A 23,522-nucleotide genomic window follows, 5' to 3' on the forward strand; every position below is an offset into this window, starting at 1 on the left:
AACTAACTAACACTATGTGGATGAGAGATTGCATTTCTTGGGCTAATTTCCGGCACATGCACAAAGTTTTTCAATATAAGCTTGTTTGAGTAAAACATTAATTGCAAAAGTAAAGTAAAAAAAAAAGGTAAATAAAGAAAGAGTTTCAACTCACCAGCAAACACTGACAGAAATGCGCCCCCTCGAGGAGTCAGTTCAAACAGCAGCTCAGACCAATCAGCTTCTTCGTGTCGCGTTCGTCATTTCGTTGCATTTGGCAACAGACTCAAATAAGCTTAGTCGAGTTGATTCAACGTAAAACATTCAATAGAGTGAGGAAACTCGTGTAAATCATACACTTAACTCAAAAAATTCAGTACTACATAACAAATTGTAATTTTTATGTTCAGTGTACTTACTTAATTTGGGTTAAAACAATTTCAGGGATAACAGTGGACCAAAATGCATGTCATTCCAATTGTATTATTTATAGTATTTATTATTATTATTATTTCAATATTGGTGGAAATAATATAAAATTTGTGTTTCCCTGGTCTCCCATATTATTAGATCCTAGAGCCTACCCCTATAAGTTCCTTGTTATTACTTTTTACGCCACTAGTGATAGACATTATACGTTTTTTGGTTTATATTTTTGCTAAATGTAGAATATAAACGAGCAATAAAATTACACAAAAAAATATTTAGGCTATATTTTATTACAGTACAAAAGATCAGAAAAATGTATAGTTTACAATTAGTTTCAGTTACAATTTTATTAGCAACATTATTATTTTTATTATTATTATTGAACAAGTGGACTGCCGACTGAAGCCCACCCAAAGCAAGCCACTGGAGGTGTGTCACCCCTAAAAAACAAAAAAACAAACACTGTTCTCTTACTGAATATATGATTTAAAAAATTCATTAAATACCAAATTCAGTTAATTATAATGCATTAAACAAACAAACAAAAAAGAGAATGTGAAAGCAAAGCTATATAGCTATAGCCTCTAGCTATACAAGCTGTATATTGACTTTGGTAGTAATTTCTTTCTTCTTTTTTGTTTGTTTGTTTAATGCATTAAAATTAATGGAATTTGGTAATTATTTAAGTTTTACTTTATTTTATTTAATTATTTAATATAGTAATTAAAAAAGTAATGCAATAAAGAAAACAATATTAATGGGGAAAGGGCAAGTACACTTTTTAAACAATAGGCCTAAATAATTTAGCAATTTCAATTTCGTAATATATGTTATGATATGTTAAAAAAATATTACCTTTAAGTAATTTCATAACAAATGCAGATCAGCTTGCCCCATGCCCACTCGAAAAAGTCCCAGACCCTGATCCACTCTCAAAAAAATAAAGCCAGGTGTGTATTGGCAAATATCTCCCCTGAAATGAGGCCAACACTTATATGGCCCATAGCTGGGTCGAGACTGAGTGTACCTAATGCACCGTTTCATAATCACAATCGGACCAGATCCACAAAACCAAAGCCTAGCCGAATCTGGCAACCATTACTGGGCCAGAGCTGGCTCACTTCTGGCGAGCCACTGCCAGCACACAGCCGAGTGTGCCGACACTCAGCCGCAATTGGCCCGATTCCACTGGCTACCTGGGTAGCTGGCAGTTCCCTTGCAGGAACCATTCATTGAGGCAGCTGCGGGCAGGCTCTTATGGGACTGACCATTCTAAGCCAAGATCTTCAAAGGACTTTGAGAGGATGTGGTTGAGCTCGCTGTCCACACTGGGCCTGACATCACCTGGTTCTCTTGGCAGAAGAGGCCAGGGTCCTGCAAGGAGCACAACCATTCCTCCACATCAGACGCCATCAGAAACATCCTCCTTGGATCCTCCAAAAGAGACCAGACTTCTCGCTCCTGATGAGGGGCACTGATCTTCATGGGAGAAGAGAACTAGGGAATCCTCTCACTGTGGGGAAGAGTGAGGCATGTGGGATGTGTGCTGGTGTGAACTCACTCGGACCCGTCTGCTCAGTCCTCTGACTCCGACCCTGCTTTGTCTCCTAGGAGGAAAGAAATAGGAGCGAGGGGTGAGGCTTTCTTGAAGGAAAGCAATCCGCGAGCGCAGTGAGGCAAGACTCATGCTCAATGACAACAGTCCATCTCAGCGTAGAAGCAGCCCAGACCCAGAAAGAGAAAAATAAGGTGGATAAAAAAAAAAGAAAAAAGAAAAAAAAAAGACAGACTACATCATTGAGTTCTTAATAGTCCTCTCGGTGCTGCAGAACCTTTTCACTACTTTTATTAATTTGAGAAGAATTGGAGGTCCAAGCCTTCAGACATTAAACATAAATAAATAAATATACAACAAATTTTTTTGATTGAATCTTTATATATCATTATTAATAATTACTTGTAAGTTCCATACAGAACATAAAACCTGACCTAGCACTCACCTATTCTATTCTATGTATTAATTTAAAACAACGTTATTATCTTTACTGTGCTAGACTAACCAAGACTTTTCACAGGCAGCACTTGTATACTGTTGCTCTCTTGGTCTGATTGCTTTTATTATTCTCCTCATTTGGATAAAAGCTTCTACTAAATGATTAAATGTAAATGTAAATAATTTTTTTTGAGTATGTGTATGTAATATATATGTATATAATTAATGACAAATATTGAGATACATAGAAAAGAATAAGAGTGATACGATCAGATGCTAATGCAGCCAGATTCTCTGGGCTGTCTGGGCTCTGCTCACTTTAAATCCTGGCGTGACGTCATTTTACGCCACGGGAACTGCTTGGATCCCAAACCTCCACTGGCTCCAGCTCTGATTGACAATAATGGCGACGCGTTCGTCTTGAGTTGCACCTCAATGAAACATTTCTCAAGACCGCATTTTCAACAATTATTTGATATTACCTGGTCTTAAAGGTCGGCTTTAAGGATATATTTCAGAAATCATCTCCGAATCTCGTTTGGCAAGGAAATATTAAGTCCTGCTGGTGGGATTCTTGGGAAAGCACTAACAAAGGTCTCCGCATCCGTGGCCGCTGTTTACAGACCCGTGCGGGCACGAAGAACTGCGATTACTTCATCTGCAGCCATTCATTCATGTATTACACTGCCATTTATTAAAAACCGGGACGCTTTGCTGAAACTGGCTTAGTTGCACTTCAAGCTGAGCTGCTTTTTTGCAGAAGCTTTTCTCGGACAACAGCTCGCAGATATTCACGAGAAGTTGGAGCATCTGTTGAACGCGCAGCAAAGTTTTTTACAATTTTTACATCTCGCGATAAAAACGACGGTTGTTTTTTCTACATCGAAAGTTTTTGTTGCTATTTTGCTAACGTCAAATAACAGCTTACAACTTTAGGAAGGCTAGCTATAGCTGGTTAGCCTAGACTTGCTAACTGGCCTTTGCTAAAAACCAGCCGTTAGAGACTGAATGTAACGTTTGACAAATTTACCACAAAACTGTGTCCAGAATAAATGATAGTTGAGCTACAACCTAAATTTGCTAACTCTTCTCCGAAAGAGATATTTCACGAAAACGACTTAACGTTACATTTATTTGTTGCTAACTTTCACAGTTCTTAATACTTAAGTTTAATTCTGTCGTCAGGATATCAATAGACAGGTTAATTGTATAACTTAAGAAAACTAGGTCATCCTTTAACTTGTCCATACAGCTAAACTGACCTCCTTCGCTTGACCCAGATGTAAGACAAGACGCATCGGTTCATTTAAAACCTCACGTTTTTCTGAGCTGGCTTGACGGCTAGCTAAAAGTATATTTTGTTGCAACATTTGCTCGTAAATGACCACCGGTAGGAATAACAGAGTCATGATGGAAGGAGTTGGTGCTCGAGTTATCCGCGGGCCTGACTGGAAGTGGGGTAAACAGGACGGAGGAGAAGGGCACGTCGGCACCGTCAGGAGTTTTGAGAGCCCAGAGGAGGTGGTGGTAGTGTGGGATAACGGCACCGCCGCCAATTACCGCTGCTCCGGAGCTTATGATGTCAGGATTTTAGACAGTGCGCCCACAGGTGAGACTCATATCAGTGCATCTGTCACCTGATCTAAACAAGACCGAGCTTGTTTAGGTCAAACATACTGTAGAATAGCGTTAATTGATGAACTTTATCTTTTGCTTCATTTCTTAAAATAAAAACGTTCAGGTCACGAAAGTTTAATATATCTGTATGTATGTGTGACCCTGGACCACAAAAACAGTCATAAGTGTCAATTTTTCGAAATTGAGATTTATACATCATCTGAAAGCTGAATTAATAAGATTTCCATTGATGTATGGCTTGTTAGTATAGGACAAATAATACAACTATTTGAAAAGCTGCAATCTGAGGGTGCAAAAAAAAATAAAAAAGTATTGAGAAAATCGCCTTTAATTAAAGTTGTCCAAATGAAGTTCTTAGCAATGCTTATTACTAATCAAAAATTAAAGTTTGATATATTTATGGTAGGGAATTTACAAAATTTCTTCATGGAACATGATCTTGAATTCTGGCATAAAAGAAAAATTTATAATTTTGACCCATGGCTATTGTTACAAATATACCCGTGCTACTTATGACTGGTTTTGTGGTCCAGGGTCACATATGTGTATGAGTATATCCATGTATCTACACTACCGGTCAAAAGTTTTAGACCAGTACGATTTTTAAATAAGTCTCTTCTGCTCACCAAGCCTGCATTTATTTGATCCGAAGTACAGTAGAATATTTAAGGTTTCTTTGATGAATAGAAAGTTCAGAAGAACAGCATTTATCTGAAACATAAATCTTTTGTGACATTATAAATGTCTTTATCATCACGTTTGATCAATTTAATGCATCCTTGCGCAATAAAAGTATTAATTTCTATAATTAAAAAAAAAAAGATAATGAGTCCGGAGCTTTTGAATGGTGTAGTGTATAATGTTACAAAAGCTTTTTATTTCAATTAAATGCTGATCTTTGGATCTTTCTATTCATCAAAGAAACGTTTCAAAGCAAATCAGAATATTAGAATGATTTCCGAAGGATCATGTGACTGGAGTAGTGATGCTAAAAATTCAGCTTTGAAAGTACAGGAATAAATTACATTTTAAAATGTATTCAAATACAAAACGGTTATTTTATTGTACTTCGGATCAAATAAATGTAGGCTTGGTGAGCAGAAGAGACTTAACCCCTTTAAAAAAAACATTAAAAATCTTACTGTTCTAATACTTTCGACCGGTAGTGTGTGCATCTATCTGCAAATATCTATTTGTCTATTATATAAATATATATATGCGTGTAATTACCATGTTACAGGAATCAAGCATGACGGCACCATGTGTGACACCTGTCGGCAGCAGCCCATCATTGGGATCCGATGGAAATGTGCGGAGTGCACCAACTATGACCTCTGCACCACCTGTTACCATGGTGATAAGCACCACCTGCGCCACAGGTTCTACCGCATCACCACTCCTGGTAGCGAGAGGTGAGCGCTCTCCCTGTGGTCTTCACTCCTTGACATTATTCCCTCTGTGGGTATGGTAGTTCTCTGGCCAGTTTCAGACCCATCATGCAACATATCCTTCAGTTATAGGCTGTTGTTGTCTGGCGACAGGTAGACCACTCCTCCGCTGCCTTGAGTTTAGTGGGAATACCAGCCTTTAATAGTACAGAGCAGTTTGCATCGTTGATCACCATGTCCATTAATGTGGGCAATTTATGTCTGTGTGTAAATACAAGCTACTTTAGATTTGAATTGCATAGTGCATGACTTTAAATCTGGCCTACTGGTCTTGTTTTATTTGGTTTTTAAATTTAGGGATATTGTACAAAAAAAATTAATTTGAATTTGGCCATCCATGATGGTCTTACTTTTGTTCTGTTTTTTGTTTCTCAAAGCAACATTGGTTATTTATTTCTGTTCTGTACTTTAGGCTTAATGGATAGCCTACTTTTTCTATAGTATCTTATGCCTGTAATGGAAGTGTATGATGCAAATGAAATCTGGTCAAATTTCTTTTGAACAACAGGACCCAAGTTTCTTACATGCTTTATTGATTTTTTAGCATGTTCTTGTTTCCTCTTGCTCCAGTCAGTTGAATTTATCAGTGATACAACTTGTTTGGTGAAGATGATGTATATGAACTAACTGGCCCCTTTTTGTGTGATGTACAAGTTACTCTATAATATTTAAGGCAAGGCAAGTTTATTTATATAGCACATTCCATACACAGTGGTAATTCAAAGTGCTTTACATAAAATAATGAAATAGTCATTAATAATAATCACAGCAAAAAAAAAAAAGGAATTAAAAATAATAAAAACAAGGAATTTTAAAATTATATAGAAAGTGATTTAAAATGAATTTAAAACAGTTAAGAATAGAAAATGATTATACATAAAATACAGTGCAGTCAGGTCGGACGTAGCACAGTGCTCTTTCAACAAATGCACAGCTAAACAGATGAGTTTTGAGTCTGGATTTAAATGTGGCTAATGTTTTAGCACATCTGATCTCTTCTGGAGCTGGTTCCAACTGTGGGCGGCATAATAGCTAAAAGCGGACTCTCCTTGTTTTGTGTGAACCCTTGGTATTTCTAACTGACTCGATCCTAATGATGTGAGTGGTCTGATTTAAGACCAATTTATACTTCTGCATCGGACCTACGCCGTAGCCTCTACGCCGTAAGCTGTGCGTTGGTTTTCATTTATACTTCTGCGTCGTCGTCCGCGTCGATGTGCAGTACACATGCGGACCGCTAGTCTGCAGTGTCCACAGGCATGTTGCTGGTGTAACCTGCAGTACCACGGCAAAAGCCGAAGAAGAGCGGCTCGTTGGAGAAGCATTATAGCCATGCCGGTGGCAAATAAATATCAAATCATTACGTTAAATCATTATTTAACAAAAAAAAAAAGATGGCATTCTTTTAATCTCCACAAGGACGTGTACCACAGCAGATCAACATTGTTTGTCGCGGACAACTACTGATGTATAATGCTATGTAGTATAATAAATAAGACTCTTGTTCTTTGTTTTGTTTTATTTTAAATAAGTTGTAAGATTAAGCTATATTACAATGCTCATAAACGCACACAAAACTCAAGTACATATGGAGGGAGGGGTTGTACCAATCACAGCACTTGCGGCGCTGTTAGATTTGGAGAGGTGCACGTCAGGTACAGCGTAGGTTACGGAGCAGGCCTGTGCGTCTCTGCGTAGGCTACGTTGTATAGCAATATAATTAGCAATTGACCTTATGGCTGATAAATGACTGACAGCCCAAATAGCCAGTCAAATTGATGCCCTGATAAACCTTGTTGTTATCCACAGTTTTGTTCATCAAACTTGTTAACTAAAAAAACGTGTTAAGGCAGGGAGGCTAGTGAATGGAGTTTTGTTCCTGAAACAAGCCAGTAATCTTGAATAATGCAAGCGTTGGTTCAGACTCTGCGGTAGACCACATGAGCAAATAAACTTGGAAATTTTGAATAATCATCCAGAAGCAAAATCCCTGTTTGCTCAAAGAAAAGGAATAGTAAATGCTGCAGTATGGTGGAGGTTTTTAGAAAGGGGAATAATTGTTTAAAATAGTGCTTGTTCCTTTTGACATTGACACACTTCTGTGTTTAGTTTTCTCTATTAAATATAGAGACTGCATATATGTGGCCAAAGTTAACTTTTATTTAAAGACCCAACGTCAATTACACATTTTCCTTGCTGTCAGTTATTTTTCCCTTATTTGTCAATATTCATTATATTTTAACTGTCTGACTTCTTGATACTTGGGTAGATATTTCCTTGTAATTTCACTATTTTCTTAAATAACCTGATACAAAAATGTGCTTCCTGTTGTGCGATGCTACATCAGCGAGCCGAGTTTGTGACAATGGTTTGTTTTACGACATAAGAGTTCCAGCTCTTGAAATGCAGTGGGCGTGGTACAGTAGCTCATCGTTGATGTAAGGTCATTTGTGCTGTTCTGAATATTGGCTTGGCTGTGGTCATTAGGGATGGGCGATATTTTATTGTTTGCGATATACTGGTAAAAATTCTCCCCACGATAAAAATGTGTCTTCCCGCGATGATAACGATAAAGTCTAGTTGTTGACGTAGTTGTTGAAGGTGGACGTGAAATTGAGGAGGAGTTTATCGCTAAATGAGGAGCAAGGTTATTTTCGTAAACGAAAACTAAACTAAGACTAAAACGATTGATGAAAAAACAATTTCGTAAACTGAAATAAAATAAAAATTAACCTAAAACGAAACGAAACTAACAACAGTTATTGAAAAATGAACTGAAATCAAATAATTAACAAAAATAATCGCTTTCGTAATCATTACGTTCTCACCCCTTCGCTGAAAAATATATGAGCTGTGTGGCTGTTTAGGGAATGGCGCAACGCTGACGGAGAGACGCAAAGCAGTTTAAAGCTGAGTCCTGCACGGGTCCTGTATGGTAAACGTGCACCATCAGTACTTAACAGAACACCCGACCCGTTATCCGACAGCAGCTGTAATTTATTTCTGTAGCCTACCAGACCAGAACCGTTTGACATAAAGGCTGAGAGTCGCGACCCGAACCGGACCCGCATTAATCTACAAAATCAGGTAGGCAAACTTATTAATTTTCTCATGTAACACAAGCAATCAAACCAACATTAGGCAAGTTGGCACTTTGAAGAAAAACAGACACGCAACATGATAATTAACTGAAAAAAAAGATGAGAACGCACCTTTCTGTAAACAATACAAAACTTGCCCTAGCATCTTGTGATCACTGCCAAACTTTCGAACAAATAAATATGCATAGGCTAAATCACATCATACACATGCTTATAATTCTTCATAAATAAAGAAAATAACATATTCAAATGTGAGCCTTTAAATAGGCCTACGATTGCTGTTATTATTGAATTTCATTAGTCCCAGTTATGATTTATGCGCGGATGTTCATGGAAAAGTGCGCAAGACACGACGGTTACAATATCATGATTATGGTTAAATAAGAAAAAAGACATGTTTATTTTCATATTAAATATATCAACACACCATTAGATATGACATTAAGCGCAACTTATGTAGATTTATTTTGTAAAAAGGCTTGCTTCCTTTGGTGTATATTTGTATATTTTTACCATCTATCAATCTCAGCATGGGCTAATTTTGTCACTAAATGTTTGCCTCACTATGGTTAAATTATGCCTACGTCTTTCTTTGGCCATGGCTCTGGAAGTGATCTGTTGATTCTGCTAAACTTTAATTAAAACTGAAATTAAACTATATAAAACTAAATAAAAATGTGTTCACAAAATAAAAACTAAACAAAAACTAACAAAAATATTAATGAAACTAATAAAAACTAAACTGAATTTCATAGCACATTTGAAAACGATATTAAAAGAAAACAATTTTAAAAATTCTAAACTTTAATAACCTTGATGAGGAGCTCCTTCTACAGTCTGGAACTGAAAACAAATCGTTCTGAATAAATGTACTACAGTAGCATGTGCGTGATACAGTTTTGCATGTGTATGAGCCTGTTTACAAACCTGTTGTCCTACAAAGATATCATATATTGACATGCTTTTTCTCCAAATTAACTTAACATAGTTGAGTGTTTGAGTTGACGTCTTTTTGTGACCAGACGTGGTTTCATATTACACAATGATAGTATTATATACAGTGATAAAGGCTATGTCGATTAGCATTGCATTATAAATATACTTTTCTTATAAAAAATACCCAAGATTGCTTGAAGAACACAGATAAACCATGTATTTTGTGCAATCGTATGTTTATTGTCTTCAATAAACATCTCTTTAATTCAGCCATAACTTGATACCTTTGTCCATATTAGGGATTTCCTGGAGCGTCATCAGTAGCATTACTTCTGCGATGCATATGTTGAGTTTCTGCGCAAGGGTGCCCTCCGGCTTCCAGTATGAATTAACCACTCAATGCATTATGTGTGTACTCAGAAATGCTCACAACACCCTATTTTTGGTAAAAATAGGAAACATGATACTTTTCTCTAAAGAAACAGGATTCCCTGAATTATCGTCATTGATATCGTTATTGCAATAAATACCAGAAATATCGTGATAATACTTTTAAGCCCATATCGCCCATCCCTAGTGGTCATGATATAAAATAGCCTGTGTCTTTCACCAAAGTAGATGCGAAGATACACCAAGCTTCATTGAATTGTCTATAGGTTGAAAGTCTGTTGTGATCGTAAAACAGGAAATATGTGCTCTTCTATTTCTGCTTAGTATGATCTGTGGTTAATGTGGGTCTGACCAAAATATATTAGACTTGTTTACTAGTTGCCAGACAGATGTTTTAGTATATTCTATAACAAATACATGAATTGGTAATACAGCTGCTCTTGTTTACCTTTCTTGTACGGAATATGGAAATAGAGCTGCTGTTTTGGTTTTAGAGTTGTTCTGTTCCCTTTTTTTTTACTGGCTTGCGTAACGTCTCCTTCACTGTCTCCATATGGTAAGGCTATTAAGAAGTTGTTTAGACGTCTCTCGTGGCAGCCACCCATTACTGCCCTCAACATGAGCTCAAAGAAACAATAGGTCAGCTCAACAGCTGGTCTCCTTTCAACTAACTGTGACTCTATTTCCCTAGTGAGAATGGTTAGTGAAGTACAACACACCAAAACAGTGAAGTCAGGCCTTTTTTGCTGAGTGTTCCCCTTGGCAGCTGCTGTCTCCTGCTGTGGTTTCCAGCTGCTTTAGGGTACACATGATCATTTTATGCACAATAATTTTATTTTTATTTGTTTGCACTTCTCTTTAGTATTTTAAAGCTTTAAAGATCAATAGAAGTTTGCAATCTCAAACACAGCCTGCATAACCTAAATATGTTTTGGGAATGTCATGTTTTGTATTGACATAAGCAGTTAGTTGGGGGCACACAGAGAAGAAAAATGAACACATGTCAGCAACGCTGGAGGATCAGAAACTAACTGCTGTGGTTCAGCATGGAGCAGCTTCCAGATGGGAGACAAGCTTCTCCTCTAGAAACAAACAATAAGGATTATCCTTTTTATTCTGCCGGTTTTGCGTAACCTTCGAGTTTCGAAGAAAATGGAGCTAAACGATATAAATTATGACAAGCCTACAGTGGGATCTTGTTTGTTAGCTATAGCCTTTCAGGAAGTTACTTCTCCACCTCTAATATTTAGCAATCATTTTTTTAATATGACTTTTTCTTTTTGAAAAGCTTGCACTTTTATATTCCAAAGCATGTCATCTGAAATTGCTTTTGGATTTGTAACATACTCTTATTTGTTTGCACAGAGTTCTTTTGGAATCTCGACGCAAGTCAAAGAAGATCACCGCCCGCGGCATCTTTGCAGGAGGACGGGTGGTGCGAGGAGTGGATTGGCAGTGGGAGGATCAGGATGGCGGGAATGGAAGAAGAGGGAAGGTAATGCCTCAACATGTTTGGTTATGCTCGCTTTTCTTTAATCATCATTTATTAGATGAAAAACACTCCCTGTATCACGTAGATACAGCTATGTCATGCTCTTTCATGTTTGCTTATGACGCCTAGATGGCGCCAAGGAATTATTATTTTACATGTATTTATTTAACTTGCATTCAACTTCATCTAAGCAGTAACTTAAAAAGTGCTGTGAAACAAAGTTGCAGAATGGCACAGAAAAGTAACTGTGAAAGTGTCCTTGTAACCACATTATATATAAACCTTTTAAAGATACATTATAAACTGGTATTGTTAAAAATATAGTAAATGAAGCATTATAATTTAAAATAGGGCCTACACCACAAGTGCAGACTGCTGGTTTGATTCCAGTTTTTACACTTTTGATGCAGATTAATTATGCGACATTCAAATAAATTAAAATGAGTTGCCAGTTATTGACACACTTCTTGTGCAGTTTACAAACTATTTAAAAAGTGTTTACCCTACCTGTAGTCCCTGTTTTTTGGGTATGTTCAGTGATATCTGAATAGACCTAAATGCCTATTGTATTCTAGGGTTGGATTAGGCTAATCACTGTTCATATTTAGCCTTAAACCAAATAGATTTATGCAGTGCTCTATTACTGAGGAAAAATAAATCACTGCTTCTCTTTTGCTTATTGACTTACCTGCAAAACCAAATAGGGAACAGCATTTTTTAAATATATGTAAATGTTGTCCTACTAAGAAACTATATTTGTATACTTTAAGGCAGTTTGCTGCTCTCTAATCTTTCCCATAAATTCAACACTTATATTTAATGCCATGATTTGAGCAAATCGTAATGCCAGAGGGTACTTTACAAGTCAACTATTCTTTTGGTCTTTGAGCTATCTGATATTTCAGGCCACTCTGGTTAAGTGTATGTGTATTTTTTCAGAGAGAGTGCCTACTTCAACCTAAACATTGAGTTTGACCGCTAAATCCACCATTAATCAAAGCAGCATTCAGCCACTCCGATTGGCATGTTGATTGGCGTGTCTGGTGGGGAAAACATTCACTCTCTTGGGACTCTCAGTGCGCTTGCTGCTTGTTCAGTGTTTTTAACTTTACAAAGTGCTAATCTTGTTTATTGTATGACTGAAATTACGTATGGTACATTGTTGTAGAGGAAATCTTAACATGTTTGACACTGGATTATTAACACGGTTTCAAGCTGAAAGCTTAAAGTTGGCTTGAAATGAAAATTCTCTTTTAATTAATCTAAATTCATTTTGTAAATGCAGCTTATAGATGTTAATGAAAACAATCTGTGCATATGTGACCCTGGACCACAAAAGCAGTCTTAGGTCGCTGGGGTATATTTGTAGCAATAACCAAAAATACATTGCATGGGTCAAAATGATTGAACAGACTCTGGTGATGTATGCAAGACTTGTCCAGTCATTTAGTCAACTTAAACCTTCCAAGCTTACATTCACCTGCCTCCACTTTTGCTATCTGTTACTACCGTTTCATCTAGAATTTAAAGTCTAGTCCAAGACAAGCCACTCCAAATAACTATGTAAGCATCATTCAGTGGCAAACTTTATTTATACATTTATTTAGCAAAGGACTGACCTTAAAGATGTTAATTACAGTTTTTATAGTACAAGGTTTATTGGGATGTCTGTGGTCCCTAAGCTTTTGTGGCCTTGAATATTTTGTTTGTTAGCGGAGTTAATCAGACCGTTGAGTGCTTTATTTAAGTGACCTAAAGTGAAAGACATTCATTAAGTTTTTAAATTTCTTGTCTTGTCTGGATCAGTTCCTCTTCTCTTTGCCCTCCCTCACCATCCTCCTATGTTTCAGGTGACGGAGATCCAGGACTGGAGTGCTGCCAGCCCCCACAGCGCAGCCTACGTCCTCTGGGACAACGGGGCCAAGAACCTCTACCGAGTGGGATTCGAGGGCATGGTGAGCCACCCCCATCACTATGCACATACACAAAAGACTTCAGTTAACTGGCCTTTGTGTTGCAACCCACCCCCCTTCTATACGCACTGCACCACACACAGACAAGTCATCCCATAAGCTGGCCTTCTTTATAAGAGCCATGTGCAGGGCAGCCATTGTGAGGGGCAGCTGGATGAGCTATCTGCATGATAAAAGAAATCTGTTCCCTCTCTGTCTTCACAAGAGAGCTAGCTTCAACATGAAGACCAAAGGCAAAGAGAGCAGGGGGTGTGGTTTGTAGAAAGCGTGCCTCAGTTATTGAAGTGCTAGGCCGCCCATTCATTGGCTGTTTGACTTTCTGCGACGTCTGAATTTCAGCCAGTCATTTTGTGGTTGGGCACCGGCTTTTGTCTGTGATTGCAATATACCCAGAGGGTGTGCGCAGCCATCTGCCACTGGAATTATTAATTAGATTTGGATAAAGAGGAGGAAATGCAGACAACTGTATCAGAGACTGTTACAATGTTTAGACTTTTGTGGTTAGGGATTCCAAAACGTTTTTTTAACACATCTGTTATAATGAATTGTCTTTTTTTCTTTTTTTAGTCTGATTTGAAGTGTGTGCAAGATGCCAAAGGAGGCACTTTTTACAGAGACCACTGTCCAGTGTTGGGTAAGCTTTTCAGATGTGTCATATTAGTAGGCTTATAATATTTAACATGAATATATTGGAGTTCTAAAGGGGTTTAAGCCTCGTAGGTCAAGTGAAGTCCTCTATTGTATCTTAATTGTATGAGTGTATTGTATGAGATGCTTCCACTAGGTGTCAGCACTAGATGGTATGGTGAGGCTGATCTTCAAATATGCATAGCTACAGTGACACATTCCTGTTTAAAAGCTCTTTTGGCCCCAGTCCATAATTGACTCCTTGCTATCCAAGCCGATACCGTTAGGTTCTGTACAAGAATGGTCAACTTAAATTAATTACTCTTGAAACCTTAAGAAATGGTCCCACAAAGCACAACGTCTTGTACTATACAATTTTGAGAGTCCCTACGCAGTGTTTACTGCGCCATACTCTCTGAGCAAGTGCTATCTGTTGATGTTCACTTAACTCTAACAAAAGTCATTTGAAATGCACTGTAATGCAGACAAATGCATACGATGCGTAAGTCAAGCATATTGAGAGGGTTGGTGTATGATATAAATATATACAATATAAATGTATATTTACAAGGTTTTTCAAATTTAAGTACTGGAGAACCCTTGGTTGTGTTTATGAAGAGGTTCTTGAAAAATGCTTAATGTTTCCAAGGCAAACATATGAAACCAGGCCTGACAGTAAGGACTTGTTTTTAAGTCTTGTCAGTTTAAACAATCCAGCAATGTTCAACCATTCAAGTCCAAAAAGAACCAGAAAGAAAATTGAGTTTGGTACTCGCACAACACGTGAACACCAAATTGAGTTCGTTCTTGTCGTCTTGCGCCATTGCTTGTTTGTTTGTTCTTATTTTATTACTGAGTGTTTGCATTTAAAAATGGTTAGCGCAATAGAATATGTTGTTCTCAAGATGATGATAATCATGAGGAGTCATTCTATTGCTCTCTAGATCATCTCAATTTTTAACCTGTGACTTTCTGTAGGTGAGCAGAATGGAAACAGGAACCCAGGAGGCCTGCAGATTGGAGACTTGGTCAACATTGATTTGGACCTGGAGATCGTTCAGTCGCTGCAGCATGGTCACGGAGGCTGGACTGATGGCATGTTTGAAACGCTCACCACCACAGGCACTGTGTGCGGCATTGACGAAGACCATGACATTGTTGTGCAGTATCCTAGTGGAAACAGGTCAGTCACACTTTATATATTATCATAAATGTTTTTTTTGGCTTAGTTTCACAATTATGACAAATCATAATAAATATTAATTATTAATGTTGATTAATAGAATGTACATTAAAATCTCAACTTTGGATATAAACAGTCTACAAATCCAAAAAAAGCTGTGTTTGTGAATTGGTAAATAAGTGTATAAAGACCTAAATAAGACCATAACATTCCCATTAGTCTTCTTAGAAGCATGAAACTGCTTAAACAAAATCACGAAGCAAGCAGTATTTACGATATTAACCCTGTAAAGCCTGATTTGAAATAATAGTCTGGAAAATCAAATTTCTTGAAATGTAGCAATTTTAACTACTGTTGTTGAAGGTCTGTGAGTCACTTAACCTTTGTACTGAAATGAACACAGAATTTTTCTGTGCATCCTAGGTGGACATTTAACCCAGCGGTGCTCACAAAGGCAAACGTTGTACGTAGTGGAGAGGTGGCGGCTGGTGCTGAGGGAGGCAGTTCTCAGTTCATGGTGGGAGACTTGGTCCAGATCTGCTATGACATTGACCGCATCAAACTACTCCAGAGAGGACATGGAGAGTGGGCTGAAGCTATGCTGCCAGTGAGCATCACCTACCTCATCCTTAAAAGGATAGTTCATCCAAAAAATAAAAATTCTGTTGCCATTTACTTGCCCTCATGCGGTTCAAATCTATGTGGCTACACTTTATTTCAGTAGTCCACTTCTAGACTTTCTAGACATTCATTCTACTAACTATAAGTAACTTTGCAACTCCACATGAACTAATTCTCAGAGTATCAGTAGACTGTTAGTTTAGGGTATAATTTCTGCTGGGCACCATCAAAATAAAGTGTTAGCATATATTAAGCAGACAGTCTGCTAATACTAAGGACTGCTAGTTGACATGTACGTAGTTTCAAAGTTGCTAGTTATTAGAATGTCTAAAGTGGACTGTCAAAGTAAAGTGTTACCAAGTATGTCTTTATATTAGAGGTCAACAGTTCCCAAAACTATTTGGTTACCAACATTCTTCAAAATATATTTTTAGACTGTTCTGCTGAAGAAAGTAGTACATATTTTGGATCGATGTGTGGTTAAATAAATTATGACAATTCAAATTTTTGGCTGAACTATCCCTTTAATGATTACATGACACCGTTTCTGTGAATGATTAGATGAATATTACACTTTGGCTGTTATACCAACATGGGTATTTTTAATTTATTTTATTTTGTAAGAGAGCAGACTGAAAAATAAGAGAGAGGGAACAGGATCAGAAAATGTTGCTGGATTTAATGCGGTTTCGCACATATGGTTACCATTGCGACACTAAGCACTAGGCCAGAGCTCTGTAATGATTTTGTTATTTTATAGTACAGTGTAATGGATTTATCTAATCAAATAATTGCTTTTTCCATACTAAGACATCTGGCTCTAGCCTGCACAAGAAAATCTAGACTAATCAACAGTTTGTCTGAATATGCAGGAGAGACTTCCAGAGTAAAAAGACATTTGCTTTTTCAAAACGTGTTAAATTTCTCTGTTCTGGCTCCAAATAAAATGATCAATAAAACCAGGTCTTAATGAGACCCCATCTTTGTTATAAAGACCCAGTGTGCTTGAGTTTAAAGAGGCTGATGAGAATTCACTTACAACCAATTACCAATAGCACAGTTGTTTTATTTTATCTACAGGCTGTGTCCAGCAGCTCTGCCTCCTAAAGCAGTGGATGAGATTCTAAGAGTGGAATTGAGCCTGTGTGATTGGTTTATATTTCTGGGATCTCCCTCTTTTTGATGTCCTCAATGGACAAATCTTAACAGAATTCCAATAGCTTCATTTATGAGCAGTATAGAAGAGATATGGTCCTGCAAGTCTACGAGCCTTTGGGTATTCTCTTTTTAAATGATCTCAATTTTAAAAGCCAGACCTTACACTTATCGATTTTTCTCCTCGGACCACCACATCTCTCTCTCCCTCCACAGTACTTAGGATGTACCTGTGTGTAATATGCAATTTGCACACAAACTTGTCTAGCATTCCAGCAGTTTCAGAGCTTAGAGGAAAGGAAAATGGATTAAATGCAATAGAGCTTGTTTTAGGACAGTCACACACTCATATGCTCATGTTTTCTCTTGTGCAGACCCTTGGAAAGGTGGGAAGAGTGCAGCAGATTTACTCTGACAGTGACCTCAAAGTCGAGGTTTGCGGGACATCCTGGACATACAATCCAGCCGCTGTCACTAAAGTGGCTCCTGCTGGATCTGCGGTTACTAATGCTTCTGGAGGTAATACACATACACACAGGTATATGTGGTTTATGGGGATAGCGTAATGTTTTTTATACTGTACAAACTGTATTTAGGCGCACCATTTGTGATATTTTATAGTTTTAGACTTATAAAATGTGAAAATTGTAATAATAAGGAATAAGTATGTGTCTAAACAGAGTGGTCGTGCACATGGACATTTTAGGGCTGCATAATATTGTAAAAGACTGACATTGTGATGTTTTGTTTTTCTGTAATTTTGCGATTTTCTGGGATTTTCACTAGAAGACTTAAGCTCTATTTGGAAATAATTCTAATTTAAGTATTCGGGGTGATTTTGTAGGGGAGTGCCTCTGATTTCAATTCTATTTCATTATATCTCACAGCCCTGATTTCAACATATTGTGGCATTAATTGATTTACCAGAAGGAGAAAATGTGCTATATTTCAGTAGTGCTCACAGTCAACCACAGACGAGCATGAATCCATTTCTCATTAGTCATTGTGTACTCTGTGCGACACTTTAGCAGTGTTGACAGAGAGTCCTTCTATGCCTGCAGAGCGCCTGTCTCAGCTACTCAAGAAGCTTTTTGAGACACAGGAGTCTGGAGACATTAATGAAGAGCTGGTGAAGGCCGCAGCCAATGGTGACCTAGCCAAAGTAGAGGACATCCTGAAGAGACCTGATGTAGACGTAAGAGTTCTATCATAACTAGGGTGACCAGATTTCTCATAGATCAATACGGGACGGGACGGGGGGTGGGTGGCGCTATATGACCACGATATGAGAAATTTTATTTCATGATGTCTAACACACATGCTTGCATAGTTATTTTGTTATATAAAAATTGTAACGTAATATTAATATGTAATTTAAAGAAATAGTTTAATTTAGCTCAAAGGGAATCATTTATGATTTTATAGGGATTTGAGCAGAATCAGTGTTACGGCGATTCACTGAACGAGCCGTATAACAAACTCTGCACTGGCTATTAAATCCAAAATATAGTAAGGAAAGGATGAGTTTAAGAGAATGAAAATGTGATATCCCAAGTTTACAGCAATATGTTCAATTGCATAGACCTGAACATCAATCACTTATTTAACCCTCGCTTTGAGTTTCTCTATGAGGCTAAAATTTATATTAACTGCACCGCTTCAGTTAGAATCTGGAGGTACTTGCTTGCTTTGCAAAGGGAATCCCTTTTGTCCTCATCATGGCAGGAAAGGGGTTCCCCGAAGTGGCTGATTGGTTGAGAGTTCAGTAGTCGTTGAAGTGACGTCTTGGGAAGCCGATGGAGTTGTGGCTGGTAGAAGTTTTGAGGCAGTCACAGAGTTGAGTTGAACTCGGAGACGAGGCGTGGCGGCAAACTCACAACGGAAAATAAAATAAATTAAAGTAAAAAAATAAAAGGATGTAACGAGACTAGGTTGACTAGGTTTTCTTTTCATTGTGGTAGCAGCTGGCACGTGGGCCAGAGCACGCTCAAAGAGCAGCGTCAAAACGCGATGGCAAAAGAGAAGAGGAGGAGAAGGGTGACTAAGAGAGTTTGATAGAGTCCTGAGTTTTTAAACTCGGCTTCTGGACACATCCCCTCTGGTGTCTTGACCAATTAGGCTATTATCTTAGCTAGGGGTGTTCCTTCCATCATAAATCAGCATGTTATCAGTCACCTGGTCCGAATTTTACACACTCTTGCAAAGTATAATTTTGGATGTGATTTCTATAACCAGAATGATACATTTGACACAGAATTGATTGGAAGAAACATTTAAAGCATGGTTTTCACATTCATACATAGCAAACACACATCTGAATCCTTCATCTATTCAATAATGATTAAAAAGACATACATAATATTTGATTAAAACACGATAGTCTAATATGTGGGTTACAAACATAATATGGGGTTCTGCATAGAAATGTCCTTTTAGGATGATTTTATGTGCATATGAAAAAGTCTGTGTATCGTTCTATGGAGAACGAAGGCATATTCTTTAGACAAAGGAATTTTGGTTTGTTCTGTCTTCTATGTGGGGGAGAAGTCAGTCTAAGGAAGCTCATGAATTCAATCGTGGAACATGTGATGGCCATCTCTTTGGCCATCAGTCTTGATTATTTGCCCCAAATTTGACGGTCTCCTTCCTGAATTGGAATTATCAATAAGTGTTCTTTTGTCTCAAGGTTGTAAGCTGTTTTGTGAAAGAGGCTTGCTGGTTAGTTTGTTTGCTTCAGACTAGTTGGAGCCAGGAATCTGATTTACGGTGTCATGTTTCCTTGGGGCCACTCTGAATTCCAGCTCCTCAGGTTTCAATGTTCTGATGCATCTTAAATTTGTCTGATTCAGTCTCTGATATTCTACAGAATAAAGAAGCAAATTACAAAGCATAAGACAAATACGATAGATACAAACATGATATTCTAATACAGTAGGTTTATTTAACATGCATACATTTATTTAACATCTTAACATTGAGTATTTAATTAGGCAGCTGTCTCTTTAAGATCGAATGAATGTAATATACTGACACACATCCGGTTTTCACCCACCTGTTTACTTTCACTTAAGCCATAACCGACTGTACTTACGTGAGATGCTCCACACGATGGACATTTTGACATCTGTGTGTGTATTTGACAATTCAGGCACAAGGAGAACTGATCGCAGAACTGGGATCACTTGGGCGTGTGGCCGAGAGAGCGTTTCTGTTGTGTGTCATTCAACGTGATTCTGCATGTCCCGTCTTCACTAACTGCAAGTTAATCGATAACTAATTGTGATTGGATGGTAATTTTGTTCTACGACAAGCTTGGTTACCTTTGATTAGGCTGTTCTCGAGTGACACAACACTACTACTAACTCGCTCTGATCGCCCAGTCGTAAAGAAATTTTGAAATACGGGACAAAACATGATTCTTTCCAAATAAGTCGGGACACTAAAAATAGAGCTGAAATACGGGACTGTCCCGGGAAAAACGGGACATCTTGACACCCTAATCATAACACACACACACACACACTGTACCATATGTGCACATCCACAAAAACCTCAGCAGATTTCCATAGAATTTGAAAACTCATTATTCATAAAATTCTACACATCCCCTACATATTTATTTAATATTTTGGTCAATGTTAATGTTTTTAATTGTCAATATAAATTAATATTTTGGCTAATGTTTATTTTCTGTCAATATGAGTTATATAATTTTTTTATTTTTTTTCCCCACAGTCAAACTCCAAATTAAAGAACAGTTAAACATTTAAAAAGTCCTTGTTACAAGACACTATTTGATCTGATCAAATGGGTAGCAGTTCTTACATTTAAGAAAGTGCAAGTCAGAAAGAAGAAACTTATGCAAGTAGTACTTTGATCAAGCAACATACTGGTTCTAATTTGTAGCAAGAGCACTTTGAACTGCTGCACCTTTTGGTTCTAACTGGAATCTCACAGATCAGATCAAACGCACAATCAAAGAATGATGGCTGCTCTTATATGCATGAGACTTCCTTTGCTCTTTTTTTTTTAACTCCTACGAGCCTGAAACTCTCAGTTTATGGAATATGGAACTGCCTCAGTCTAGTCTCTAACATACTGAAAATATTCAACAGTCATTCTTATGAAGACATGGGCATGTAAATCGTTTTAAATGAGACCCAACAAAACAATCAAGCAGGTTTAATCAGAAAGGTTTAATCTGTCAGTCATCTGTACATGCTGCTAAAACAATTGTTTCATTTAAGTATTTTGAGAGGGGTTTCAAGAACATTGTTTTTGTAAATTTCATAATGAACATCACTGGATCTCAAAGCTCTCGATGGTCTCACCACAATAACTGGGAAACTGTTCGATTACGCCAATGATTGCACAACATGTTGATTAACAGGAAATGAGAAGGAAGTTGATCCAAGTTTTGTTTGGAATAGAGAGACTAGACTGGAATGCAGTGCACAATGAACGTATGATATTTGGTATTAGCATTATTCACACAGTGACGGAAGACCTGAAAATGTCAGGGAATTTTTAAATTGTGACTTGCGTGTTTTGGGACCCCTTAATTGTTTTTAAACAATCTTTATATTTTTTTTTGTCTAACTTATGTTGTATTATTATTATTATAATTTTATACGTAAAGTTTTATCATAGAGAAATTGTATTTATAATCTCATGATTTTTAAAAAGCCTAGTTATCATGAATGAATAGAAATGCCTGGATTTGCATTAGATTCACTTGTCAGTTTATCTGATAAAGACTTTACTTCAATAAATTTGATCAGTTTAAGAATTCTTTTCCCCCACTTTTTTCGGTTTGTGTTTGTGCCAGGACTGGCCTCGTTCCCTGCTGCCCCTCACTGAAGTAATTGCTTGTAGCATAGAGAGAGGGGAAGGGAAGTCAAATTGGCTTGGGTGACTTGCCAAATGATATGCTCGGCAGGACAAGACATGTCCTGCAAATACACCAGGGGCTCCAGCATTAATATTCATGCCTTTGCACACTGGTTTAACTTACCGCAGTGCTGCAGATCACAAATAGACACTTGTGTATACACTTATACACATGCGCACAAACACATTTTAAAGAATGACACAAACATGGAATCTGAGATGTAAATAGCATGATGTGATCATCCCTGTCTTTTTGTTTCCAGGTGAACGGGCAGTGTGCAGGACACACTGCCATGCAGGCAGCCAGCCAAAATGGTCATGTGGACGTCCTCAAACTGCTTCTGAAACATAATGTGGACCTGGAGGCTGAGGTATGTCTTGTATCCTGCTCCTAAACCACCTCTCGTCACTTTTGGCTGTTTTTTCCCTCTAAAGTTTATTGCGTTAGGAACAGGGCACACAATAATATGCTGTGGATTAACTGCTGACCTTAAGCTACTTAGATCTTGTTTGTTTGTAGTTCAGACACCTCAAGCAGAAGTTTTTGTTGTAAGAGAGACCTCATGAAGCTAGTTAGCTTATTGAATTGAGTGAAATGTTTCCTTGTGTATTTTTAATGCACTAGGATCAGGGATGCAAACTTGTCATTTTTGGGGCGAAAATCACTATATCTAATCCAATATATATATATATTTTTACATTTTAAACATAAAACATTTTAAACATAAAACACTGAATACTGATATTTAAGTTTATTTAAAAATGAAAATAGACTTTAAATGTGAAATTAAAACCATCAGTTAGGTGGCAGAAAGTCATTGCGACTGAACCGAATCATCTAATGGTTGATTCATTCAGGAACGAAGCACTGCTTGTTGCTCAGAGACGCAAAACAGTGCTGTAGCTGTTTGGAATAATTTTTTATCAGCGAAATGGAGCAAAAACAGGCAATATGGTGTCTAAAACGTAAGTCTCTTAATATTAACTTATTATTTACTGAAGTGTTGTATGAAATCAATATCACATTTGTAATCATGCTTATTTTTGAAGAAAAAACGGCACTCTTCGTGTGATTTTAACTATATGAAACGTAAATATAAATATAAAATAATTTTCTGCCCCCATATTTTGAATTTTGCGATCATTCTTAATGCATTTTAATAGGCTGAATCATGCAGTGAAAGAACGCACCCTAAATGCGCACGTGCACTGTTTAACCCGATTCATCACCACGTAGGCTAATGTACAGTGGGGCAAATAAGTATTTGATACATTGTCGATTTTTCAAGTTTTCCCACTTACAAAGAATGGAGAGATCTGTAATTTTCATCGTAGGTACACCTCAACTGTGACAGACAGAATATAAAAAAAAGTCCAGAAAATCACATTGTAGGATTTTTGAATAATTAATTTCCATTTTATTGCATGAAATAAGTATTTGATACAATAGAAAAATAGAACTTAATATTTGGTACAGAAACCTTTGTTTACAATTACAGAGGTCAGACGTTTCCTGTAGTTCTTGACCAGGTTTGCACACACTGAAGCAGGGATTTTGGCCCACTCCTCCATACAGGTCTTCTCCAGATCTTTCAGGTTTTGGGGCTGTCGCTGGGCAACACGGATTTTCAGCTCCCTCCATAGATTTTCTATTGGGTTCAGGTCTG

The 23,522-nt window shown here is 37.4% G+C and overlaps 1 protein-coding gene across 2 annotated transcripts in view; it reads left to right on the plus strand.

Moving 5' to 3' along the window:
• The first annotated feature begins 2,772 nt into the window (after positions 1-2,772).
• Positions 2,773-23,522, plus strand: part of LOC306881348 (E3 ubiquitin-protein ligase mib1) — a 66,991-nt gene continuing 46,241 nt past the window's right edge. For both annotated transcript variants that reach the window (XM_079435404.1, XM_079435403.1), the window contains exons 1-10: positions 2,773-4,010; positions 5,280-5,451; positions 11,280-11,409; positions 13,257-13,361; positions 13,947-14,013; positions 14,985-15,189; positions 15,613-15,796; positions 17,340-17,484; positions 18,027-18,160; positions 22,119-22,226. In XM_079435404.1, coding sequence (XP_079291530.1) covers positions 3,782-4,010; positions 5,280-5,451; positions 11,280-11,409; positions 13,257-13,361; positions 13,947-14,013; positions 14,985-15,189; positions 15,613-15,796; positions 17,340-17,484; positions 18,027-18,160; positions 22,119-22,226 — 1,479 coding nt within the window. In that variant the 5' untranslated portion in view covers positions 2,773-3,781. The remainder of the gene's footprint in view (positions 4,011-5,279; positions 5,452-11,279; positions 11,410-13,256; positions 13,362-13,946; positions 14,014-14,984; positions 15,190-15,612; positions 15,797-17,339; positions 17,485-18,026; positions 18,161-22,118; positions 22,227-23,522) is intronic.

The sequence above is a fragment of the Barbus barbus genome (assembly GCF_936440315.1).
Source record: "Barbus barbus genome assembly, chromosome: 15".
NCBI classification, from domain to species: Eukaryota; Metazoa; Chordata; class Actinopteri; order Cypriniformes; family Cyprinidae; genus Barbus; species Barbus barbus.